Here is a 27,983-nt window from a genome sequence, read left to right as displayed (position 1 = left end):
CAAAAGTGTCCTAAGTTATGCAGCAACATAAGCATTTGAGAGGAGGGATAATTTTTTAACTAAGGCACTAGATTGGGATTCAGAAGATGATCTGAGTTTTACTTCTGGCTCTGCTACAAACTTTGTGTGTGACAATGGGAAGTTACACTTTTGTCTTAATTCCCCATCTGAAACTCTAAGGATGAATTCATTTTATTTATAATGCTCATCACTGTAGTATCTGAGCACTTCTCAAACAATGAATATGTACTCAGAATACACTTGTGAGGTAAGCATGTAGTAGTTATCCTCATTTTACTTCGCTGCCTCACAAGTGGGTTTTGAGGAAAAAGTCAAAAATTTGTGACAGGCTCAGATGTTTTGGCAAGGGGCATTGTGAAAGTGTGTGTGTATTTAGGAAAAAATCAATCCGTCTGAACAACTCCTCAAAACATGAGTCTAACTACATTGCTGAAATAATAAGGTCAAGATTTTCCTAAACAGGTGCTTAAAGTTAGGCTTCTGAGTCCATATTTAGGCACCTGAATAGGTGACCTGACTTTCAGAAGTGTCAATAAGTGCTTATGTTTACTTTTGTAACTATCAAGTTTGTGTTTCTTTAAAACGTAGCAAATTCTAATTAGATATTAACCAGTAGGAAACCATTTGTAGTGATATTTGTAGAGATCTTGGTGACCTTTCAGTAAGCTGGGAAATAAATTAATCTATTCTATGGTAACAAGCTTTTGAGAGCCAAAAATGCCAAAAAATTACCTTGGGTTGGGGGTACTTTAATCTACTAAAATACATAGTTCATTATTGTCTTAACTTCAAGCAAAAATGATAACTCAAAGGTGGGGGGCTTAGCTCAAAAAGTTTGAAAACACCTTAGGGTGCAGGGAGGGGGTAATTAGGGGCTGTGTGTGGGTAGGGGGCAGCTCAGGGTGCAGGGAGGATGTAGCTCAGGGTATAGGGAGAGGGGTATTAGGTGCTATGTGCTGGGAGGACTCCCGTACAGTCCCTGTTCCCGGAGGGCTCTGCCAGCCACGGAGCCGGGTCTCCCCACCCAGGCGGGCTCTTATCGGCTGCCTCTGTGGGAGCAAAGGGGGCTGGGAGCTGAGGAGCAACTTCAATGTGGAGCACCAGCAGGAGAGGAGGGAACACTACTGCTGCCTCCTCCATGGCACCAGCCAGAGCAGCAGCTGCCCTGCCCTACCCGGCTCCAGTTTCCTGCCTCCGACGTGGCCAGGGAGTGGGGAGAGGAGATTGTGGGGGGGAGGTGTGGAGCTGCCCCCTGGAATGCTGTGCTCTGGTGCTGCAGTTTTTTTGGGGGGGCAATGCCCTACATGTCCCCAACTCTGCCCATGGGCTCAGGGCTTCTGCCCCACAGGGAGCACCAGGGCTCGGGGCTCCAGGATTCAGCCTCCCGGATTCAGCCTCCCGCCTCCCAGCTTCAGCCCCCCAGGGGACACTGGGGATCAGGGCTTCAGCCCCTCGCCTCCCAGCTTCAGCCCTCCTGGGGCACAGCCAGGGATCGGGGCTTCAGCTGCAGGGTCCCGTGGACCCCTGGTTGAGAACCGCTGCTTTGTAGTACTCAGAGGTCTTTCCATATAGTATCCCATCGCTAGCCATTGGGGATATTTGCTACTAGCAATTGCAGATTATCCACATGCCATTGTAGTCAGTCTGACCATAACATCCCCTGTATAAACTGATCAAGCTCAATCTTGAAGCCAGCTAGGTTTTTTGCCCCCTATTGCTCCCCTTATTGGTCTTGAGTACTATATCTTGCTGAGATCTTAAAAATAAACTTCGTATGGAGTTTTTAAGATAAGCTGTATTTTGATATGAGGTATATGGCACAAAGGAGAGGGAGAATTTTCAAAAGATTATTACCAGCTATTTGACTTCTCAAGTTCCATATTGCAAAAATATGGATCAGACTTTCAAAATTTGAGGTGCATGTGACCTATTTTTGAGGACTTTAGAGAGTGGCTAAAATTGGGCAGCATGTATAAATCTTGGCTATGGAGAGAGATTTTCTCATTACTATCCAACAATTTCGTAATTGCCTGCCTTCTGTCTGACTTTATTGTAAACGGCTTCTGAACTGCTTTGTTACCCCTATATAAACAAAACACTGTAAGCAGAGCTCGTAGAAAACACCTATGCCCTTGCGCATGTTTCCCCCCACTGCTTCTTCTCACATCATCTGATGCAGTCTGGGGTACTAGCTAATCAGATGGATAGGAGTAGTGGGCCTGTTTCCAGTGCCTTTAGTTGACTTCTTTCCAAATTACACACATTCCTTATCCTGATTCCAAGCACTGTGAGATCCAACGGCTTGCCTGGCTGCTGCTTCAATCGTGTACTCCACAGGTCACTAATAATTCAGAGTGAATTGTCTTGTGCTCTCCCTCTCCAAATAAACATTGCTGCCATGATTAAAAAAATTAAAGCACCTTAATGAAAAACACTGGATTTCTGTGATTTTTATACAAGTGCATTCACTGAATTGCAGATCAATCAACTTCCTTCCTGGCTCCTTCCATTTGAACCCATAAGTCAGACTATTGATCTGGCCTTAGTTTAACATTTTTATTTTTAAGTGCTTGAAATCCACATCTCACATGTTTTAGTTTAGTGACGCTCCTGAAATGGGATAGTTCTGGTAGTAAGTATTGGCATTTGGGCCTTGTAGCGGCAGCATTGTTAAAGCACCCCATTGAATTTAGGTTGGCTCATGCTCATTGCGGTTCTGCAGATCTTGCCAAAGCATGTTTGCAGGCTGGTGGTGGTGAGCTATATGTGGGTCTTAGAACTATTGATGTGCATTGAAAATGCTGCCCTTTCATGATGGGCCATTCTGGCATTCCTACTTAAGCATTTAATTATTTCTAAAATTTGCTGGTAATGTTTGAGGTTTCATCATGTGGATTTATGTCTCAACTAGATGAATCTAATAAACCACAATTAATCTTTTTTTCACTCTGTTTGTTTTAGCTAAGATGCAGCAGAAAAGCATAAGAAGAATCTTTCAGATATGATTAGCTCATATTTTGGGGGAATAAAGTTTAACTTACTTGGCTTGTCAATTTAACTTCAGTTTTGGGGCGGAGGGGGAATTGTCCTTTGCTGCAGATTATCCTACTAGATTTCTAGCCAGAATTGCATTTCTTCTGGATTTTAGAGGGAGGAAGAAAATTGTATTATAATGGACACCATGATTCCACCCAGCCTGTGATACAGTTTTGACCACCCCATGGGACACTGTAAATCACACACTACTCAGCATTAAGCAACTACAATGCTAGAATTATTCCTTGCTCTTCCATAGTTGGATACATATGTTTGTCATAGTTGGATACAAATAATGGCAGAATTTAGTTTTTCTGTATAATTGCCACCTTGTTTTTCGTTAACCACTTCTTTCTGAGACTGGATAGGTGAAATGGCACTTGCACAAAGTGCATGTTAGCCCTGTCCAAGCCACAAGTTGGTGAATCAGCACATGTGTGAAACCACAAAGGAGCCAGCCATAAATGGACCCCAGTCCTCTGCTTAAAAAAAGGAAACAATTACTGGAACTAAACAATGTTGCCATTTTTATTTTTAGGTTTGCTGGCATGGGTAATCTCATTAAAGTGCTAACCAGGGACATAGACCACAATGCAGCACATTTTTTCTTGGATTTTGAAAGTAAGTCTTTCAGCCCTTCACAGCTGGTGCATTTAAAATGGTAACAGTAGGATTGCGTGTGCCCTCCACCACAGTGAAGGTGAAGGGAACATCAGTTGCAAAAGCACAATCTGAGAAAGGGTTGCATGTTTTGTTTTGTTTTTTTCAGTAGAGCCAAGCCACCATCATGCTACTGTGTAATTCTTGATTTTCATGTGCTTAATCATTTTGGGTCTCTCTCTGGTCAGTGATGTCCTTTCATCTGCCTGCAAATCAACTAGCCATACAATGAAAAATTCTGTCAGTGTGCCTTAGTGAAATTTACAGACTTGTATGAAGGAACAGTAAAATCCCTGTCTGATTCCAACTTGTTCATTCATAGCAGGGCTAGTATTGTTTTTACCCAGGATTTAAATTCATGAATGGAAGTGAATTTGGGAGTCGCACCTGTTAATTTTCAGATGCATTACCTAAAGATCACAGGATCTCTAGGATCACATATGGTGCTATGTTGTTTTTTGTACACATTAAACTGAAATGAAAAAAGTGTCCGGATGCAGCTTTCTATGATGTTTCTCCTTTAACAAAATTGTAAAGGGAAAAAAATAAAGCTCTCCACCCCTCCACATCATCAAACACAGTCTGAGTCAACATTAACATAGTAGCCGTGCTGCATATAGGATACTTATCCTTGAAGACATAGACATTTGCTCAGGACACTGGTTCAGTGAGATGGAATTTATTCACTTATAAGGCCTTCAGTTGGAGCTCTTCTTCTTTCTCACAGGAGAGACTATGAAGATGTGGGTGACACATGTCTGTCACTTTTTACAGGAAATCCACATCCTTGGAGGTGGGAATCACCCTCCACCAGCATGCACCATAGCAGGAGCCTGAAGGATGGTTTTATGTCTGATGGAACTGTTTGGACTTTCCCCCCACCTCCACCACCTTCATTCTACTACATTTGGGCTGTTCCTTCTTATAAAGGGATATTCTCTTTTCTCTCATTCTTGTCTCGACAGGTACCTTAACATGGGGAACCTTCTTAAAGTTTTGACATGCACAGACCTTGAGCAGGGGCCAAATTTTTTCCTTGATTTTGAAAGTGAGAAGATGATTTTATATATCTATTTCTCTTTGCCTGCAGTAGACTGCATTTATGTCTCATTCTAAACGTATGTCTTCACTTTGCTATCCTTCTAACTACTTTGCATGACCGAGTTATGAATACTTTTGTGAACAATTGGAAAATAAAATAATTGTCTATATCCCACTATATTTAGATTAACAAAGGTAGGCTTAACTTAAAAAAAAAAAAAAAAAAAAAAAAAAAAAAAAAAGCCAGAAGTGAGTTTGTATTAGATAATGCTTTTGATATAGGGATCTGATATGTTTTTGTGCCTTTTCTAGACATTAATACATTTTAAAGAAAATATCTGCCCCTTAGGTTATGCCTTGTAAATTTGAGACTTCACTAATTGCAAAACAGCTGAAGAGCCTGCATATATAATGGTCCGTTCATCCCTTTTAAAAAAAACAAAACCGTTTAAGTACATAGAGGTAAATAATCCTCTCAAAATGTCATAACTTAAAAAGAATCGTAGAATGACTTGCCAAAACTTGCTTACAGATTCCAGAACTAGAATACTAATGTGAATCCCCTCTTCCACACTATACCAATACACACTGAAACAGTCATTGGTATGCTAACCATGCTAATCAGTTCACAAAAGCCATTCATAACTCTCTAACAGCAGCATGCAAAAGGTACATTACATGTGAACCTAACTTGACTAGGCACAGAAGTGCTTCCTACAGTTCACCAAAAAAAACCAACCCCAGATCCACATGCAGAACTTCTGTAATTTTTAGCAAGGAAAAAAATCTCCTTTCCTGATCAGTGCCAAATGTCCTGAAAGGTTCACATATCTTTTGATTATTTCTGCTTTTTGTTTGCTTCACATTGCATGACATAATATGGGCTAAGAATGGCAGGTAAGTGTTATTGGCTGCTACTATGCATGTTTAACTGATTTGCTATTTAACTTACTAGATGTGCACCAAAGCACATGAAAAAAGCAAACTAATGGTATTAATCTGTGGGGAAAGAAGGTTGCCCTTTTAGTAAAATATAATCAATAATATGTAAGTGAAATATTGAGAGCAAATATTGATATAGAGCAAATATGAAGTGCATTCTCCATTTTTTTTTTAATTTCCCCTTTTTGGCCAAACAATGCCATCTTGATTGTATTGGTTTTAATGTGAAAAAACTAGTTTAAAACGTTAAATTTAATCTTTAAAACAGTAGAAGAATAATTAAATCTAAACTTGTCTTTTGTTTATTGTTGAAGTTTACAAGTATTGACTTTCCTGAATTATTTACGTTCCTTATCTTGGCATAGTTCCCTATTATGTATAATTTCTTTGGTTTAAATTCTTTAATATTATTAATATACTTTACGAATTATCATGTAGTCTCAGGACAATAATATATTAACTGTTGGAGCTTTTGAGTTATGTATCAGAATGTTGGAATAAAGATGCACGCCACACGCTCTAGGCTGTTTAATAGCACTTCATCAAATTACTTTAGTGGTAAGAATCATACATCCAGCAAACTTAAAATGTGATAAAAATCTGTGCTAAGTTTTTAAAATGTTTTGACCTTTTAAAATGATCAGTTCTATTGCAAAGTGCATGTTTTCAGCATGAAAAAGGGTAATTGGCATGGGGATAAGCAGGTTGCTGACACAAAGCGTTTACATATGCAATCAAATGAAGCAGCTTATATTATGGCTGAATTTTAGGTCATGTACTTTGTTCATTTTGAACTTGCATTTGGTTCTGCAGCTGTACTTTGTGTCCATGCCTCTCTCTATTCTCTCTGTTCTGTTTCAGATGGCTTGCATTTACAGAATCTTGGCTTTGATACAGTCAAGATCTTATACTTCAAGACTTGGCACTTGATCTTTTGATAAACTGAATGTGTTTTATATGGGCAAGTGAGGAAGCTTTATATTAAATACAAATTTGCTAGCTGCTATGTTTGTTTGGCCCATCAGTGTTACAAAACAAGCTACTTTTGGGTCATCGTTCCGTATAATTCAGGCCTATAAACACTTCACAATGACCTCTTGAAAAGGTTAGTTGTTTAACACCCATATTATCAGATAATGCAGTACACAGCACAAAGTTAATCTCCATGAGGGTTTCTAAGGATACATGCTGAACCTGAAAGATGTAGTATGGATTTGTACGCCAGTCTCTGAGACTTCCAGACTTAATTTTGTTTGGTGCTAGATTTCACTGATAGCAATCTCACTGGCTTTCAGAGAATGCAAAGAGAATATCAAGGAAGTTGGTATGATGGGCTGTTGGCTTTCCCTTTAGATATTGTCAGTGTGTTGCAACACTGGTGGTTTTAAACTTGGCATTGTTGTAATACTCCTTAAATATCTGAAAACCAATAGTGGCCTTTTGTTTTCTACTTATGTCCGTGCACTAGGGTGACCAGATATCCCGATTTTATAGGAATAGTCCCGCTATTTAGGGCTTTGTCTTATATAGGCACCTATTACCTCCCACCCTCGTCATGATTTTTCACACTTGCTGTCTGGTCACCCTACTGTGCACCAACATTATAAGACCACCAGTGTATGGGGCAGAGCTATAGTGGGGACAGTATGGTGTGATTATTTGTGAAAGCACATACAGGAGCCGCTGGAACAAGGCAGTAGAGGGTGATGACAGTGCACCTTATAGGTTGGTGTAATTGCTTCAAAAGAGCAAATATTGATTAGTACTCAACAAGTAAAGATGAAAAACAAATAGAATCCAGAGTCCTCAAATCTTGATGTAAAGACTTCACATTACAGAGAATCCACCATTTACTCTAGTTAAAGCCAGAAAGTGACCTATGGTCCATGCTGCAGAGGAAGGCAACCCCCACCCACCAGGATTTCTGCCAATATGACCTGGGCGGAAATTCCTTTCCGACCCTCAAATATGGTAATCAGACCCTGAGCATATGGGTGAGACACACCAGCCAGACACCTGGAAAAGAGCTTCCTATGGTGACTCAGAGCCCTCCCTATCTAGTGTCCCATCTGCAACCATTGGAGATATTTGCTAATAGCAGTTGTGGATGGGCCATATGCCATTGAGCAATCTCATCCTACCACCCCTTCCATAAACTGATCAAGCTCAAACTTGAAACCAGTTAGGTTTTTTGCCCCCACTGTTCCAGAGCATCACTCCTCTGATGGTTACAAAACTTCATCTAATTTCAAGCTTAAACTCGTTGACAGTCAGTTTATATCCATTTGTTCTTGTGCCACCATTGGCTCTTAAATTAAATAACTCCTTTCCCTCCCTGGTGTTTATCACTCCCCTCAGCCTCTCTTTTGTTAGGCTAAACAAGCCAAGCTCCTTAAGACTCCTCTGGCAAAATAGGTTCTCCATTCCTCTGGTCATTGTAGTAGCCTCTCTCTGCACCTGTTCCATTTTGAATTCATCCTTCTTAAAAATGGGAGACAAGAATTGCACGCGGTATTTCAGAGGAGGTCTCACCCATGCCTTGTATAAATGGTAATAACACTTTCTTATCTCTACAAAAGGTACTTCATCTGCTACATCCTATGATTTCATTAGCCTTTTCCATGGCCACATCACATTGGTGGTTCATAGTCATCCTGTAATCAACCAATAAACCTATGTCTTTGCCCTTCCCTGTCACTTCCAACTGATACATCCCTAGCTTGTTGTTAGTCCATAAGTGCATGGCCTTGCACTTTGCGCTACTAAATTTCATTCCATTTCTATTACTACATTTTTTCAGGTCATCCAAATCTTCCTGTATGATATTCTGGTCCTCCTCTGTATTTGCTGACTCTCCCAACTTTGTATCATCCGCAGATTTCATTAGCACACTCCCCTTTTTGTGCCAAGATCATTAATGAATAAGATTTGTCCAAGGATGGATCCCTGAGGGAACTCCACTAGTAATTTCCCTTTAGCCTGACAGTTCTCTTTTTCAGTATGACCTGTTGTAGTCTTCTCTTTAACCAGTTCTCACATCTTCTCCAAATCAACTAATTTCCATGTGGAACTGTATCAAATGATTTACTGAAAATCAGATCGATTAGATCTACTGCATTTCCTTTGTCTAGAAAATTGGTTATCTTCTCAAAGAATGAAATCAGGTTGGTCTGGCATGATTTACCTTTTGTAAAACCACGTTCTTTTTATCCCAGTTACCATTTATCTCTATATCTTTAATTATTCTCTCTTTCAAAATTTCTTCTAAGACTTTGCATACAATGGAGGTCAAATTAAGGAGCCTGTAGTTTCCTGGATAACTGTTCTTTTTCCTTTTTTAAAATATAGGTATTTTTATTTGCAATTCTCCAATCAGAAGGTATGACCCCGGGGTCCTGGATTCATTAAAAATCCTTCCAGTTGGGATTGCAATTTCATGTGCCAGTTCCTTTAATATTCTTGGATGGACTTTATTCAGGTCCCCCAATTTGGTCCCATTAAGCTGTTTGAGTTCGGCTTCCACACAGGATGTGGTAACTTCTACTTCCATATCCTTATGCCCATTAGTCACCCTACCACTGTCCTCAGGCACCTCATTACTCTTATTAAAAACGGAGGCAACATATTAATTCGGTGTTGGGTCGTGTCTACATTATTTTTAATCTCCACCTCATCCTCGGTGCTTAGTGGTCCCACTCCTTTTTTCCTTGTTTTCTTTTTGTGTGTATTGCTAAAGAACCTTTTACTGTTGGTTTTAATTTCCTACACAAGGTCAAGCTCTGCTTGGCTTTTGGCAGTTCTCACTTTCCCTACACTTTCTGACCTCCAAGAGATTCTTGCTGATCCATCCCTTCTTCCATTCCTTGCAGACTTTCTGCTTTCTCTTAATAACCTATTTAAGGTGTTTGTTCATCCAGTTAGGTCTGCAACCTTTCCCTACAATTTTTTTCCCTTGCTTGGGATGCAGTCTTCAGATAGCTTCTGCAACTTTGATTTAAAGTAATTCCAAGCCTTCTCCACAGTCAGATCCTTGAGGTCTTCAGTTCAGTCCAGTCCACTTCCCTAATTCCCTTAATTTTTTTTAAAGTTTGCCCTTTTGAAATCAAGGACCCTAGTTGAAGGCGTAGTTTCGTTTATCCTACTGTTTAATTTAATCTGAATTAACTCTTGATCACTTGAACTAAGGCTACGACCAAACTACAGAGCTTACAGCAGTGCAGCTGCACCGCTGTAGCACTGCTAGTGCAGACACTCTAAACTGATGGGAGAGAGGTCTCCTGTCGACTTAATTACTCCAGCCCCCGCGAGTGGCAGTAGCTATGTCAGCAGGAGAAGCTCTCCAACCAACATAGCACTGTACACACCGACGCTTAGGTTGGCGTAATTTACGTCGCTCAGAGAGGTGGCTTAGTCACACCCCTGAGTGACGTATGTTATACCACAGTAAGTGGTAGTGTGCACATAGCTTTGATTGTCTTCTACAAGCAGTTTTTCCTTCAAGTGCTTGCTCATGTCGATTCCATTCTAGGAGCGCACGCTCCCACGTGCGTGGTTGTCGGAGATTTTTGCCTTAGAAGTATCCATAGGGTCAGCAGTGGCGCCCCCTTGAGTGCCGCGCTTATGCGCCAGTATATCAGGCACCGCTGACCCTATGCTTTCTCAGTTCCTTCTTACCTCCCGTGGTAGTTAGTCGGAGCACCTTTCCTTGCCTTGCAAGGGCTAGCGGTTTTTCATCTACTGACTTCGAGCCTTAGGGCCTTATAAATAGTTTGTTTATAGTAGTTAGTGTTAAGTAGTTGTTAAGTGTAGTTAGCAGTTAGGGTCCCAGCAGGGACTTCGCCCCAGGAGGTGCATGCCCCGGACTCCTGGGTTTAAGCCCTGCGTGGACTGCAACAGACCTATGCCTGTAAGTGACCCCCATGGCAGCTGCCTCAAGTGCTTAGGGGAATCACACGTTAGAGAGAAGTGCTGAATTTGTAAAAACTTCTGGCCCTGCACACAAAAGGAGCGGGCTATTTGGCTACGGACTCTTCTCAGGGAGTCTGCCCTACATCCGATCTCCGTGCAGCCCTGCCAGGACTTGCCAAGTACCTTGGCCTCGGTGTGCAGTGCACCCCTAGCACCATTCCCCATTGCTGGTGTCCAAAAAGAAGACCAAAAAGGTCACAATCTGCATCCGATACTGCTACGAGCTGGCGAGTGTGCCTCCACCGGCAATAGTTAAAGCACACTCGACAAGCATCATCTACAGCCTTCTTCACCCAGGTGCTGATCCAGGAGACCTGTAGAGCGGCTACCTGGTCGTCTGTCCACACATTTACGTCCCATTATGCACTGACCCAGCAGGCCCAGGATGATGTTGGCATCGGCAGGGCAGTGCTGCAAGACCATGAACTCCAAACCCACCTCCATTGGCACTGTTTGTGAGTCACCTGGAATGGAATCGACATGTGCAAGCACTTGAAGAAGAAAAAATGATTACCTACCTTTCGTAACTGTTGTTCTTTAAGATATGTTGCTCATGTCCATTCTATTACCTGCCCTCCTGCCCCCTATTGGATTTGCCAGCAAGAAGGAACTGAGAGGGCGTAGATTCAGTGGCGCCTGATATACCAGCGCATGAGCACAGCACTCAAGGGGGCACTGCTGCCAACCCTATGGATACTACTAAGGCAAAAAATCTCCGACACCCACACACGTGGGCACGCGCACACCTAGAATGGAATGGTCATGAGCAGGACATCTCGAAGAACAACAGTTACGAAAAGCAGGAAACTTTTTTCTGAGAGTTCCTCAATATTTACCAATACTAAATCTAAAATGGCTTCTCCACTTGTTGGTTCATAACTATTTGGTGAAGAAATCTGTCAACTGTCACATCCAGGAATATCTGTTTTCTACCATTATTAGTAGCATTTGTCCTCCAATCTATATCTGGGAAATTAAAGTCTCCCATAATCACACAATTCCCAGTAGTATTATGTCATTAAAAATATTAGAGGACTCTATCCATATCCAAATTGGATCTTGGGGGTGTCTGTAGCAGACCCCAAGCACTATTCTACTGGGGCTTTTGTTACCTTTCTTTCCCAAGTGATTTTGACCCAAACAAATTCCATTTTTTCCATTCCATCACTTTTAATTCCTTTACAGTCTACCTCATCATTAATAGACAATGCTACTTGACCTCCTTTCACTTTATTTCTGTCTTTCTTGAACAGCACATACCCTTCAATACCTCTTTTCCAGTCACGACTATTATCCCATCATGTTTCTGTTTTCCCTATAATATCTGGTTTCACTTCCTGCACCAGTAATTCAAATTCCTCCATTTTGTTACCTGTGTTCGATGCATTGGTGTACAGACATCTTAGTTGTTTCTGCTTGGCCTTACCCAGATTCCTTACCCAACTAGCTACAGCCTACCTGACTGTTGTTTTCATTCGTATTGACACTGTTTCATCTTGTTGCCTATTTTCCTACCCTTTGTTGTTCCTTTCTCCATCTTTTACTTAATGTTCCTACTATTCAGTATTAGCATCACGTGTGGAGATAATATGAGTATCTCCCAACTGTCTCCCCCAGATTCCTAGTTGAAAGCTTTTTTTTAATCAGTTGTCCCAACTCTATCCCAGAAGTTATTTCCCTTCCTGTTCAGGTGGAGTTCATCCCATAAGAACAGTTCTCTGTCTGTGAATGCCTCCCAGTGGCTGAATGTCCCAGAGCCCTTCTTATAGCACCATTGGCTAAGCCATTTGTTGATAACCATAATCTTGTCTCATCTCTCTCTTTTTCTAGGGACAGGTAGAATCCCACTGTAGATCACCTGAGCCTCCATTTCTTTAAGTGTCTTCCCCAGCCTGGCACAGGTTTTTGCTGAGATGCATCAAGGAAGACTAGCGGTATCATTTGTTCTGACATAAAGGACAATCAGTGGATTCTTTCCCACTTCCATTAGGATCTTCTTTAGCCTCAGGACCACGTCCTGTATCTTAGCTCCTGGCAGACAACACATCCTTCTGTTCTTGAGATCAGCTCTGGTTATAGGCCTGTCTGTTCCTCTTCTTAGTAGGGAGTCCCCAATTAGTAGACCTGCCCCTTTCTGGTATGGGTGCGATTCTCCAGCCTTCCCCCTTCTCTGTTCTTTCTAGCAGCAAGTCTTCTTGTCTTCTTTTCTCACTTGCAGTCTTTTGTGCATCATCCTCTTTCTTTCTGGGACTCTGAATTCTGGCTATCTCCATTGTCTTTCCCTCTTATTGTAGGATTAGCTAAAATAAATAAATAAAATGGAGGGAGCTCTTCTCTTCCTTGCTCTCTCATCTTGTTACTGCCTGTTTCTCCATTTTATTTTCCATCTCAGTAAGCTATTCCTCATATCTGTTTCTACTTCTCTAGTGATTGCGCACCCCTATCAGTAAAAAAAATTTTTGAGCACGTACCCCTTGCCGCACCAGCTCTACCATTTTTGCCGAAGCAAAAAAAAAAAGCCGCTCGGACTCCCACCTGAACTGATGAAGCAAAAAAAAAAAAAAGCCGCTCGGACTCCTGCCTGAATAGACAGTCCCCCTCCCCCCAAAAAGCGCTCCTCCTGCCACGCACCCCCAAGGATCCTCTTGCGCACCCCCTGGGTTGCGCGCACCCCACTTTGGAGACCACTGCTCTAGCCAATCTTTTCCTCTGCCTTGTTCTCATAGTCGCATGCTTTCATTGGCCACTTTCCTCATCCAGCAGTCTACCTCACAGTGGTCCAGCATCCATCTCCAAGTCTTGAGGTTTCCCTTCAGCCTCCTCTCTCCTTCCCTTCATCATACACTCCAATCCCCTTCAAAACTGAACCATAGTTTCTAGCTGCGTCTCCAAACCTCAGATCTTCAGGTGGCACTTTATACAAGCAAAGCAGCTTCCAGATACCCACTCCAGAATAATGGAAATCCCATGGCTTCCACATCCACTCATCTTAATTGTTTCTTCCATTCTTTGGGTCACTAGCACTGCTGTCTCTGTACAAGTCATAGCTTTCCTTCCTAAGTTCCTGTCAAGAAGAGCGGGAACCCTCCCCCCCCCCATCTCTCTCTCTTTCTCTCCCCTACGAACTCCTACTTAACCTCCCCTTTTTTACAGCTCTCTTTCCTGGCTCCTTTGCTGCTACTTCTGGGGAGAATATTTCACAGTGCAATAGAACTTGACATTAGGGAAGTGTTTACTGATATGCAGCGTAAATTATTTGTTGCTCAATTTCATTGTTGAAACTATCCTAAATAATCCTTGTCCCTCTTAAGTTAGATTCACTTCTGGCACTACAATGGGCACCCACATCCCCGGTATTTGATAAACTGTCTGTCATACTCTTATGTACTGTCCTTCAACCACTATTCAGCCCGTGTGACAGCGCTCATATTCTTACTAGTTCTTATTACTTCAATGCAATACAGTATAGTTTTTCTGAATTCCTAGATATATATTGAATCTAGTGCATTCCCATACCAATTATATTTTAAAATTCATTGAAGGTTAGCTCTAAAAGAACTCATCAGTTGCTTGAAATAAATGGGCCAGTCTTTCTAGCTTCTAATTTAGAAACGTAAATTCATAGATTTCAAGGCCAGAAGTGACCATTGTGATCACCCAGTCTGACCTCTTGTATAGCACAGGCCATAGAACTTCCCCAAAATAATTCTGGAGCATATCTTTTAAAAAAGCATCCAATATTTATTTTAAAATTCTGAGTAATGGAGAATGCACCACAATTGTTGGTAAAATGTTTCAATGGTTAACTACTCTCATCTTTAAAAATTGACACCTTATTTCCAGTTTAAATTTGTGTAGTTTCAACTTCCAGGCATGGTGTCATGTTATACCTTTCTCTGCTAGATTGAAGAGCCCATTATCAAATATTTGTTCCCTGTGTAAGTACTTGTAGACTGTAATCGAGTCACCCTTTAACCTTCTCTCAGTTAAGCTAAATAGATTAAACTCTTTAAGTCTATCACGATACGGCATGTTTTCTAATACATTAATCGTTCTCATGGCTCTTCTCTGAGTCCTCTCTAATTTATTAACATTCTTCTTGACGTATGGGCACCAGACCTGGGCACAGTATTCCAGCAGTGGTCACACCAGTGCCAAATATAGAGGTAAAATAATCTCTCTACTACTCAAGTTTCCCCTGTTTGTGCATCCCAGGACTGCATTGGTAACAGCAAGTATAAGGTGAAGTTAGCCTGTTTACCTGAAAGATCTAAGGTTGTAATTTCCCCCAGAAACAATTGACCTCAACTGTTTAAACATTTCAGAGAGCTTTGGATGTTTTTGCTGTCATCAGGTGTTACAAGGGAAATATAGAATCCTGATCTTGTTATATAAGCAAGAGTGGGAGTTCTTTCAGCTTTGCTTTAGAATGAATAATTGTATCAACCCCTCATCCTGTTCTGGGTGCATGACATAGATAAATTCAACCAGTCATTAAATGATTGTCTTTAAAATGAACTGCAGCATAAATATCCTTCCCTCTCCTCATTCACTGCCTGAACCATCCTGAGGGAACAAGCTCCTTAGCCAGAGACCCTTAACTGAAACAGCCCTACTTCCAATCCCCAGAGATGAATATCTAGGTGGTGTCACCTCAGATGACTTCAGAAATGAAGAGCATAATCTACCCGAATGCATCAATTCAACATATCCATTCTGTGTAGAATTTCTGACATTGGCTAGTATCTTCACAAATCCTTCTACTACTCTGTCAGTATCTAGAAGGAGCACCCTTTATAAGGAGGGTGAAGCAAGGAAGAGTAATGGAAAAGCTTTAAGGTTACAGGAGATGTATTCAGTATAAGAGTATACAGTATAAGAGAACCAAAGTGGCAAGTCTTGATTGAATTATTTACCAATGCAAATACTCTGGAATGCTACAGAGCTTTATATTAGTCTGTACTGTCCTATAGTATTTCATGTACTGTAGCATTTCATGTTTGTACATGAACTATTAATAATAAACTGCTGCTTACCTGTCTGCTATTTTCCCCCATTTTTTATCTTCATTTCTTACAGCAGTCTTCAGCAGCTTTCAAAATTATAAATCTGACTTTTCTATGACAGTCTCAAAAATGTTGGCCAGTTATTTCTGTAGTCAAGGCCTAATCAATGTGGTGCTATTTTTTCCTTTTAGAAAGGGAGCAGCAAGCTTCCTTATGTTCAGACACTTCTTAATATTGAAATGTTATGTATTAATAAACTGTTGCAAGGTCTACTTAGGTGCACTTGCTAACAATGCCCCATTTTTATACACTTAACATAGATGTCCTATTTTTGTGGTTTAACAAAACTGAATATACCAAAACCAGAAAGACAATGTGTGTGTAACCTTTTTGTTCAATCATGATCCATGCATTAGGAGCGTTTTCCACAATGTGTAAAATTAACGGATGTGCGCTCCAGTTGATGGGTGTGCGCAACTTCCATCAACTTTCATGGGAGTTATACATTTGTATCATGGAGAGAAGATCCTTTACACTATTTTACCTTTAATGTGGTTTTGATTAGTTACATTAAACTTTTACAGTCCTAGCTGCACCGTAAAACATGAAATATAAGCATTAGTGATCAATTGTTTGCAGATAATCCTTCCTAGAAAAATAATTTTTAGTTGGTCAATATAATTACCTGGATTTTGTACTTTGAAAATTTTAGATTAATTTACCTTTGAAAGTTTATTTCCTAACTCATTTTGCCAGTGTAGCTAGCTAAGAAATAGTGTCAGTGTTACAGTTGCAGAGTTCAGAAGTAATGACCGGTTTCATTGGTCTGAATAGCTTTTCTTTCTGACAGCATAATTACCAGCTAGGGATATAAAAGGATCCAAAATTGTATTCTTTTATAACTTTTTTTTTCACAATCTGATCTCACCTCAGATAAATAATTTATGAAATAAAACGTTTGGATTAGGGATGATACTCCTAAATATTTTAAACAAAAAACAAAAAACAAAACTTGTTAGACCACAAAAATGTTACATTTCTTAAAACATACATTGTTTTTATGAATTATTTTTGTGTTTATTAGGCAAATATAGCATTACTTAAATGATACCCAGAGATGGAGAGTGTCTTATATCTGAAAGAAAGAGATTTAATTATCCTATTATGTGGGATAATGATATATCCCAATTATAGACAGTATACAGGAGAGTCTGCACAGGTGGCTTTAACAATTTGTTGCATCTGTCTTTGAGACAATTGCAATGGATCTTCTCATGACCAATTAGATTACTGGCCCTTAATCGGCATTTATATTTTAATATATTCAGAACTGAGAATGTGCACAGGGCTATAAAGAATACACAAAAATACAGTTCCTGCTCCCAAAAACTTAAAATATATAAAAGCGTGCAATTTTTTAAAAATGAAAATAGATAAGATTACCTTGTTTTATAACACTTTTAGTGTATCCTTAATCAGTGTGTCTTTCCATAACTCACCTATGACTCTTCCACTGAGTTCCTACTGCATCCTAAAGGTGAAAATAAATCATAGTATGGTTTGATAAATAAAAACATATTAAAACTTGTAAATTTTAATAAAAAAACCCTTAAAATGGTAACTAACCATGGTTGTTAATGTGTGGTAATCTGGAAGGTTTTAACATCCCTGCTGCTTGTATACCTCATACACGAAAGGTTCCAAATCCAAACAATGATGGGAGAATATACATGACTGTAGTTATCTTTGTAAAGTATCTCAGAGATATCGTGGTAGCTTTATGCAGTAAATGGAATAATAGTTATACAAGAATTCATTAGGAACTTTGTCCTATAGATCATGGTGGACTTCTTAAAAACTCACTAAGTTACATTATTTAATATGCTCTCCTACTGTTTAGATGCCCAGCCTACAGAATCTGAAAAGGAAATTTATAATCAGGTGAATGTAGTGCTAAAGGATGCAGAAGGAATCCTGGAAGACTTACAGTCATACAGAGGAGCTGGCCACGAAATACGAGAGGTAAAGCATTGTTAAATATTTTGTGATCATACACACAATTCTATAGAGTGTTATTGGTGTACATAACCCGGAACAGATAGATAAGAACTGATTTTCAGCTTCTCTGGCAGGAACTATTGTATTAATAATCTGAAATGAAAATATTACTTTGAAGTATGGTTCTACTTTAAAATGTGATTTAAAAAAAAAATCACTGGCTACCATATTTGTCTTCAATAACTTTTATATTAAATGCACATAGTTGAGTAATAAAAAGATGTTTCCTCAAAAGCTTTTATCTTAACAGGATTCTTGCTGCTGGATCTTGGGTCACTAACCTGAGACAGAGATCTGCTTTCTGTGTGTATTCATTAACATTTGCTGACTTGACTGACTAAAACAACTTTTTTATTTCTTGTTTACCACTGCAAGCTAACACAGCTGTTGGAGACTATAGAAGATTTTGTCTGACTACACATGTAAGGGTTGTTAACTAAGATGAAATTGCAGATATTACTTATAATAATGCATGAGCCAGAAAGAACATAACTTGCCTTTCAGATTCATAGGTGAGTTTGCAGGGCTGGAGCCATCTTTTTGCTTGCTGAGAAAAATTGCTGTGCAAATCTTGAGAGACAAGAAATGCCCCCATAATACATTGTAATAGTCCTATCTGAACTAGAATCAGATTTGGGGTAGTGGTTTCCCTCTCTAATAGCTTGTTCCAGTTGTTCCTTGCTTCCAATAAAACGGTGGAGCTGGAAGTCCTCACATTCCAAGAGAATTCATAGTTCTCAGCTCGATGCACCATGCCCCAAAAGTATATGAAGTCCTATAGTTGTCCACAGCCAAGCCAATATGACAACCCTTCTGCAGAGGTAATCTTACTGCAAGTAACTAAAGGTCTGTGGAAATGGCCTAGACCTGTTAACTAATTTTATATACACATCACCATCAGTGGAGTTTAAAAAGGCACCACACGGTACTTCTCTGGTCTGCTCTTAAGTCCAACTTATTTAAAAGAAATATAGACTAGAAAAAAGTCAAACTTTGCAGACCTGAACAGCTCTTAATGCAAAGCTGAGCACAACCTCAATGTTCATAGATTCCAAGGTCAGAAGGGACCATTGTGATCATTTAGTCTGACCTCCTGTGTAGTACTGGCCATCGAACTTTCCCAAAAATAATTCCTAGAGCAGATCTTTTAGTAAAATATCCAATCTTGATTTAAAAATTCTCAGTGATGGAGAATCTACCACAACCCTTGATAAATTGTTCAATAGTTAATTACGCTCATTGTTAAAAAGTTATGCCATTCCAGTTATCCCTTATTTCCAGGCTAAATTTGTCTAGTTTCAACTTCCAGCCATTGGATCGTGTTATACCTTTCTCTGCTAGATTGAAGAGCCCATTATCAAATATTTGTACCCTGTGGGGGGAGGGACAGCTGAACTGCCCGGCAATTGATAGCCTCCTGGGCGGCTGCTGCACAGGGAACTTAGGGGAGCTGCCGGTCCACCCTGGTTCCAAGCCCCCACCATCCAGCTCCAACCGGCTGCTCTTTCTGCAAGCAGTGGACAAAGCAGGCGGCTGCCAGACAACATTAGAAGGGAGCATTGCACACCTTTAAATGAGCATGTTCTCTAATAGATCAGCAACATAACAATGAAACAGTGTTAACTGGAACGACTTTAAGTGAGGAGTTACTGTATTGGGACACCACTGAGTAATCTGAGTCCACAATGATGAGAACCAGGGAAGGAGAGAGAAGTGGAGTGTTAATACAAAAACTCCCATCTTATACCTCCACACTGTTAGAAATCAGCCAACATTTTTTACAAATAATAATTAGTTCAAAAGTAATGACTGAAACACAAGGTTTGCAGCAAGACATGTAAGAAAACAGTGAACAAGAAGTAAAACAATGTAGTAACTAGTATAAATTAGACATGAAAATAAGTGTATCAGTTCACAAATATTATGCCGGAACATTAGAATTTCTAAACTTCCTGCCTGTTGGTATCTTACACAGCAACTCTTTCCAAGAGTGTCTATTTTCAAAATTTCAGTATCCTTCCTCTAAGATATATGTGATATATGTACACTTCTCATCTAAGTTGACTGGGAAGGGAAGGTTAAGACTAGGAAACATTTTAAAAGAAAATTAAATTCCCCAAATACCTTACAATATGGGGGAAAAAAAATCAATAAGATTGTTTGCATGCATTATGCTTCCTGTTAGTTTTGGAGAGAGAGGAAATTACTCTAAACTTTAATATTTACTGCAGTAAAATGTTTCTAAATAATTTTATAGAATTAAATATACTGTTTATACTAAAATTCTGCATGAAATAACATATCTGAATTTCTCATTATATGATCTGTAAAGTACAAATAGGGTCAGATAATATTTGAATAGTGTTCCTCTTTTAAGCAAAATTCCAAATACAAGCAAATGTAGTTCTTGATTGACATTGTTGAATAACTTGCTATTCTAGAACTCAATTATACAGTTAATTTTTTGAACAGATGTTTTCCTATAAAATGTGACAAAATACTGCAAAGCTAACTGCAATTAATATAGTATGTTTATATATTAAATGTTCTGACACTGCGCTACTGTCAGAACACCAAAAAATCTCAACTATCTGAGATGTCTAGTCACTTTTCCCTGGTGTCCTATTCTGCCAGGAGTATTGACTTGGCTGTATAAAAATTCCATGAGCTGGTTGGTTCTCTCTCCCCATTACCTGATACTGATTGCTGTAGCTGAAACTAACTCTGTGTACTAGCCATGATCATTAAACTAGGCTAAACTCATTCCCTTGGAGTATCCCGTTAAAGCGGTTATTTTGAACAAGTAGATTGTACTGTGTAAATTGTTTCTTTTTTTGTATTTTAGGCAACTTAAAAATCATCTACATATAAGTAATTGTATAATAGTGTTTACATCCTATAAAGTATTATGATAATAAAGTGTGCTTAATTATTTTCACATTGTGTATGTGTAAAGAATGTGCATAACAGGTACAGTATGTGATGAAAGACACCAGTTTATAATTTTCAATGAAAATCTGACTCATAATACCCTGTTTCCCCGAAAATAAGACATCCTCCGAAAATAAGGCCTACTTACAGTTTTGCCTCTCGTTGTAATATAAGGCATCCCCCCGATAATAAGACCTCCCCGATAATAAGGCATCCACCGATAATAAGGCATTTTTCATTTCTGAAAAATAAGACATCCCCTGAAAATAAGACCTAGCGCATCTTTGGGAGCAAAAATTAATATAAGACACTGTCTTATTTTCGGGGAAACAGGGTAGGACACTGGTTGCAGCCATAATGTCGGGAGAAACTGTTCTCTTCCCACAATCTAAAGAATAATGCTCCCTTCTTTTGTTTTCCATCAGTACCTCTGATCAACCTCTTTTAATACATATTTTGAATGAAAGAAAACTTTCCTAGTCTTGATTCCTGTTGTTAAGCGAGGTGTGACTTTTTTTTTCTTTATCTATGTGTTCAATTTTCAAGGCAATACAGCATCCCACTGACGAAAAATTGCAGGAGAAGGCATGGGGTGCAGTCGTTCCACTAGTAGGCAAGCTAAAGAAATTCTATGAATTTTCTCAAAGGCTAGGTAAGTTGAAAGGTGGTAAACTAATGAATTGATATCCTTCATACTAGCCAAAGAATCAAAAAATAACAGCAAAAAAATTTTTAAGTACGTCAGAAGAAGGAAGCTTGCTAAACAATCAGTGGGGCCATTGGACAATTGAGGTGCTAAAGGAGCAGTCAAAGACAATAAGGCCATTGCGGAGAAACTAAATGATTTCTTTGCATCAGTCTTCACTGCAAATGTGAGGGAGATTCCCACACCTAAGCCATTCTTTTTAGGTGACAAATCTGAGGAACTGTCCCAGATTGAGATGTCTTTTTGGAGGTTTTGGAACAAATTGATAAACAGTAATAAGTCATCAGGACCAGATCGTATTCACCCAAGAGTTCTGAAGGAACTCAAATATAAAATTGCAGAACTACTAATTGTGGTATATAACCTATTATTTAAATCAGCTTCTGAGGATAACTAAAGTGACACCAATATTTTAAAATGGCTCCCAAGGCAGTCCTGGCAATTACAAGCTGGTAAGACTAACTTCAGTACCAGGCAGACTGGTTGAAACTATAGTAAAGAACAGAATTATCAGACACATAAGTGAATGTGATTTGTTGGGGAAGAGTCAACATAGCTTTTGTGAAGGGAAATCATGCCTTACCAGTATATTGGAATTCTTTGAGGAGGTCAACAAACATGGACAAGGGTGATCCAGTGGATATAGCGTACTTACACTTCCAGAAAGCCTTTGACAAGGTCCCTCACCAAAGGCTCGTAAGCAGAGTAAGCTGTCATGGGATAAGAGGAAAAATCCTCTCGTGAATCAGTAACTGTTTAAAAGATAGGAAACAAAGGGTAGGAATAAATAGTCAGTTTTCACAGTGGAGAGAGGTAAATAGTGATATCCCCAAGGGTCAATACTGGGTACTTTGCTGTTCAACATATTCGTAAGTGATCTGGAAAAAGGGATGAACAGTGAGATGGCAACATTTGCATACAATACAAAATTACTCAAGATAGTTAAATCCAAAACAGACTACAAAGAGTTACAATGGGATCTCACAAAACTGAGTGACTGGGCAACAAAATGGCAGATGAAATTGAATGTTGATAAATGCAAAGTAATGCACATTGGAAAACATAATCTCAACTATACATACAAAACGATGGGATCTAAATTAGCTGTTACCACTCAAGAAAGAGATCTTGGAGTCATTATGGATAGTTCTCTGGAAACATCTGCATAATGTGCAGTGGCAGTCAAAAAAGCTAACAATGTTAGGAATCATTAGGAAAAGGGTTAGTGTAGTCAAGGGTGGTCGTCCCTCCCCCTCTGGGTCAGAGGGAGGGCACACTGCCTCACTACGCCATCGGGATCTCTGCTTACTCTTAGGGTAATTAGCAAGTTAGGTGTTAATGTCCCGACTGGCCTAACGGGGCCAAACCCCCAGATAGGCAATCATTTCTGGCCGGTAGGCAGAAACAGGTTCTCCCGAGTGTGAATGCCTGGGGCCTTAGGTGGGGGGCTAAATAGCCAACGGTCTATAACCCCTGGACTTCTTAAGCAGGTGGGGTCCCTTTGGCAGGAACCAGAGCAAACCCAGCAGTCACTTAGCTCTGAGTCCTTGAAGCAGGGACAGAGCAACCCATTAGTTGATCAGCTCAGGGCTCTTAATGCAGAGAGAGAGCAAATCCAGTAGTTGGGCGTCCTAGCTCTGGTGGGCGACCAATGAACACAGGCCACTGGACTTGGTGTGGGGAGGCTGCCACCCCAGGGGTGGGATGGCAGGCGGGGTCCGGGTGCTCCCTACTGCATTGGACTCCGACCCACGGTCCTAACAATGGCGGAGTGGTCCACCGCTGGGTCAGCGGGAAATCCAGCCCCAACACACCAACCATGCCTCAGGCAGATCTACAGCCCGACGGAGGTCGGCTGTCTCTGGGCCTCTTCTTCCCCTCCCCTCCCCTCGGGGTGTACCTAGATCAGCGGCGCGTTCTCCGTCTCGTCTGGGTAGGTGGCCAGCAGCAGTCCTGGCAGGTCCATGGTGGATGCAAGTTCCCCAGTGAGCAGGGTGCCGCTGGGCTCGGCAGCAGTGTCAGTGGCCAAAAAAAGAACAGGATCTGTCTGCCTCCCCCAATGTCTCAGCACCAGTTGAGCTGGAGGCCCCACCCTTTATACTTCCTGTAACCCCCTTCCAGTGGGAGAGGTGAGTCAGAACTGGCTCCGCCCACTTGGGTACAGAGGGTGCTTCCTCCCCCTCTTGCTTGGAGGGAGGCCACACTGCCTCATTACAGTTAGATAATAAGACAAAATATCATATTGCCTCTCTATATAAATCCATGGTACACTCACATCTTGAATACTGCATGCAGTTCTGGTCACCCTATCTCAAAAAAGATGTATTGGAATTGATAAAGATACAAAGAAGGGCAACAAAAATTATTAGGGGTATGGAACAACTTCCATGAGAGGAGAGATTAAAAAGACTGGCACTTGTCAGCTTGAAAAAGAGATGACTAAGTGGGGATATGATAGAGATCTATAAAATCTTAACTAGTGTGGAAAAAATAAATCGAGAAATGTTATTTAGTCCTTCACATAATGCAAGAACTAGGAGTCACCAATGACATTAATAGGCAGCAGGTTTAAAACAAAAGGAAGTATTTCTTCACACAATGCACAGTCCACCTGTAGAATCTTTGCCAGGGGATGTTGTGAAGGCCACAACTATAACAAGCTTCAAAAAAGAACTAGATAAATTCATGGAGGATAGATCCATTGATGGCTATTAGCCGGGATGGTCAGGGATGTAACACCATTGTCTCCCACATAGGAACTACCTGCAAGCCTTATTTGCACAGAGGAGTCCATCTTAGACAGCATTCAGCGCAGGGCATTTGATCTTGCCAGGAGAAAAAGATGAGCATAAACACTAAAACTCACAACATTCTGACTGACAAAAACTATTAAAGAGCATGTTGCACAAACATCTTGTAGCGTATGATGTGATGACTATTGCCCAGCTAAATAAGGTAGAACCAGAGGCGTTCACAAAGTCCATTCTCCTTCTTCAATAAGTGGAGACTTGTTACATGACCTTGAAGGGGAGAGAGATCTAAGAATACTCTGTACCACAGTGGTCAGCAGTTCTCCCAGGGAGAGTGACACATCTGCCAGGGAAGAATATTGGATAGTGAATAAATTGGTATACTTGAGAGTACATCACTGAATTACAATTTAATGCCCATTCATAATGTGCTTCTACAGAAGCAAGGCAAAAGCCAGATGTTCTGTGTACAAACATGGCTTGATCAGCTACTATGCACTTTCCTACCAATCTCTCTCTGTTTCAAGATCATGATCAGAGATACTGTGCTAAGTTCAAAAGTAACTCATAACACCAAACAGGTCCAAGACACTATATGGAATGTGCCATAGCACTTCCCATCAAAATCCCATTGAGAGAGATTCCACTTACCTCAGATTTCTGTGCTACACACGGAACCATCACTTCACTCAACTTTAGATTTTGCGTAAGAAAATTTAAAGGGGATTCACAGATCAAATTGTATTTGATTGTCCTCTAGGAGGTGCTTCACTTACTTTAAAACATGCACTGTTGCCCACTGTTGTAGAGGCAAACCAGTTACACCACTGAAAAGAAGGATAAAATATGTCATCCTCACCATACTGTGCTTCTTGCAGGAATATGTTTCCATGAACTTTCCTTGTATGTTAGCATACAGTCATTGGAAACCTCTTGTGGTCTCCAAGAAAATATAGCATCTTCTTGCACCTGACAATGAAAAAATATAATCCACTAAAAAGTGAAATCTTAACTTAATTTTACAGGCCTTAGAGACACAAGATGGTAATATTTTTATTGGACCAACTTTTGTTGGTGAGAGAGAGATGATTTCAGAATGTCCCTTTGAACTACAGTATTAGGAAATGGTAATTATCCAATATATCAAAGTGTCCCTTGTATGTTTAGCTGGAACTGCATCAGCCACAGAACTTTCAGAACTATTTGTGGTGGCTCTGTCTATTGAACAGTAAATATCACTTCCACAATTACTAGCAAATCAGTGCTAAGTGCAGGATCATATTTCATGAATACGGTAAACTCTGCTTTCTTCAGGCAATCTCATCTCACAGTCCTACCTCCCCCAACCCCCCAAAAAAATTGTAGAGCAAAAACATTTGAAGGTCTACATAAACATGCCTAAAGAACATAGGAAACTGACCACTTGTTAACTTAACTTCTCACTTGTTACTGCTAAGGTTTAAAAGTTTCTTCATTAGATATTCAACCGACAGAAGAGTTCTCCATTCTGGGTTAGTGGATTGAAAGATACTTAGAACTGCATCTTTTAATTTAGTAGATAATTTCATGATACAGTTGTTGTGGGGTTTTTTTTGTTTTTGTTTAAATAAAACATAACCTGTCAAATTTTAAGAGATTACTGCTTGGCCTCTTTAACTACTAGCTGCATTTCCAATTTTTTAATATGGCCTTTGAAGATAGGGAAATTTTGCCGTCACTGTTAATTTCTGTTCCTTAACATTGAATAGCTTTTCATATAGAAATATTGACTGACATTACCAATGTAGAGTCAATTTCAAACAAAAATTGAATGTAGTCATGTAACAACTTGAAAAATTAGTTTACTGTAGAATCCAGTCAGATATAAGCTCTGTATCAATAGCAATTCATGGGTAATCTCCAGTATAAATGCCCCATGAAAACCAATTATAACGTATTTGATCTTAAAATCACTTTAGATCATGGAATTACCATACACTTTAGCACTTTAAGTCAACTACTAATGTATAGTAGAAGCAGATACCCTTTCACATGTTTTGATTTTCTTTCTTCATTTAGAAGCAGGATTGCGAGGTCTATTGGGAGCCCTGACAAGCACCCCATATTCACCAACTCAGCACCTGGAGCGAGAGCAGGCTCTTGCTAAGCAGTTTGCAGAAATTCTTCATTTCACACTCCGATTTGATGAGCTCAAGGTAAATTTCCATGCATTTTTAAATAGGCAGTTCAACTAAAAGGAGCCCAGGACTGAGGTTTGAAGGAAGCTGGGTTTCATTCCAGACGCTGCCACAGACTCTGTGTGACATTGGGCAATTTTCTTAATCGCTTTTGATATCCCTATCTGTAAAAAGAATGATATTTGCTTCAGTCCCTCTGTGATGCTTCTTAATACTTAAAATCCTCAGATACTCTATCTAGATCATAAATTAATGGAGATATCCCATCTCCTAGAACTGGAAGGGACCTTGAAAGGTCATCAAGTCCAGCCCCCTGCCTTCACTAGCAGGATCAAGTACTGATTTTGCCCCAGATCCCTAAGTGGCCCTCTCAAGGATTGAACTCACAACCCTGGGTTTAGCAGGCCAATGCTCAAACCACTGAGCTATCCCTCCCCCCCCATCATGAAAAGTTAATTCTTTCATTGAATGCTAGCATTCATCAAGTATAATGGAAATATTGAGAATTGCTTCATTAGTGCAATAGAAGTTGTATATAATTGTCAACACTCATGGGCCATATTCTGGAATGTGGTTGAATTGCACAGGTCAAATGTCAGGGGCGAGGAGAGGGCAAAGAAAGCTTAAAGCTCACTTTTTTTCACTCCCCTGGTCCTGCTGCAGCTGTATGCAGGCTAGGTCCCCTTATGGCTACTTTAACATCAGGCTGCAACAGCTAGAGGGTACTGAAAATGCAGCCGAGGATTAGTATAGCACATGACCTTTTCATCTGACCATGCCTCTTTCCCTGCAATGTCAAGAGTGGTCAAAAGAATAAGAGCCCCATAAATTGGCTCTCTGCCATTTGAAGTTCACCCATACACAGGTGAAATCCCCTTGGGCTGATTAAACTGATTGTAGATTCAGGTTACACTGTCAGCGTGGTACAAAGTAGCTGCATGCCTCAAATCTGGCCCCATGTTCCTGAAAATAGTTAATATAATTAAGTACATGGAAGAAATATTTAATGAACATTAAAAGAGAAGAAAGCAGTTAATAAAAGCTAGGAAACTTATTACTGAAATGGATAGTCTGTGGGTTTCCCTGGCTCTTGTCAGTTTGCATGAAGCAAACTTCCTCCATATATATCTGTTCTGTGATTTCTTTACAGAGAGAGTACTTTCATTGTGCTTAAATCTCAAACTGTTTGCCTTTAAATTAAAAATTATTGCATGTAAGCAGGTAAACAACATTTTTGAAATTCTGTATATTTTTGTTTTTGATTGAAAAAGAACAAGAACTATTTTTGCCTGATCCATTTCCAGGTTTAATTTTTGAAAATAGACTTTAAAAATATTGGGAGACAAAACCTATTCGAAATGTAATCCCTTTCATTTTTCTGTTTTGAATATTTTCAAACTGCCTGCTAACATTGAACACGAAAACAGAATTTTTACTTGGCATAAATATTAATGATAATGTGTTAGATCCTGATAATGAAGTCTGAACATAATGGAAATGTCAAGACACATCAATAATTCTGTAAATTCTTCAGGCAAGTACAGTCTGTAACACTATGTCTACACTACAGCAGGATTGATGCTCTGGCGATAGATGCAATCGATGCATCAGGGGTTGATTTAGCGTGTCTAGTGAAGACCTGCTAACGCTGTACTGTGCCTAGAACAATGGAGCCTAATCTTTCTTG

The 27,983-nt window shown here is 40.0% G+C and overlaps 1 protein-coding gene across 3 annotated transcripts in view; it reads left to right on the top strand.

Annotated features, from left to right (window-relative positions):
- CYRIB (CYFIP related Rac1 interactor B) overlaps nt 1–27,983 on the top strand; it is a 77,499-nt gene that overhangs the window by 33,288 nt on the left and 16,228 nt on the right. For 2 of the 3 annotated variants that reach the window (XM_034763619.1, XM_034763618.1), the window contains exons 3-6: nt 4,683–4,765; nt 17,575–17,696; nt 21,210–21,315; nt 26,178–26,314. In XM_034763619.1, the coding sequence (XP_034619510.1) occupies nt 4,693–4,765; nt 17,575–17,696; nt 21,210–21,315; nt 26,178–26,314 (438 nt within the window). In that variant the 5' untranslated portion in view covers nt 4,683–4,692. Of the gene's footprint in view, nt 1–3,595; nt 3,679–4,682; nt 4,766–17,574; nt 17,697–21,209; nt 21,316–26,177; nt 26,315–27,983 lie in introns of all 3 variants that reach the window. The other variant, XM_034763620.1, reaches the window with a different exon arrangement.

The sequence above is a fragment of the Trachemys scripta genome, chromosome 2 (genome assembly GCF_013100865.1).
Source record: "Trachemys scripta elegans isolate TJP31775 chromosome 2, CAS_Tse_1.0, whole genome shotgun sequence".
NCBI classification, from domain to species: domain Eukaryota; kingdom Metazoa; phylum Chordata; order Testudines; family Emydidae; genus Trachemys; species Trachemys scripta.
This window is presented reverse-complemented; position numbering and strand designations above follow the sequence as displayed.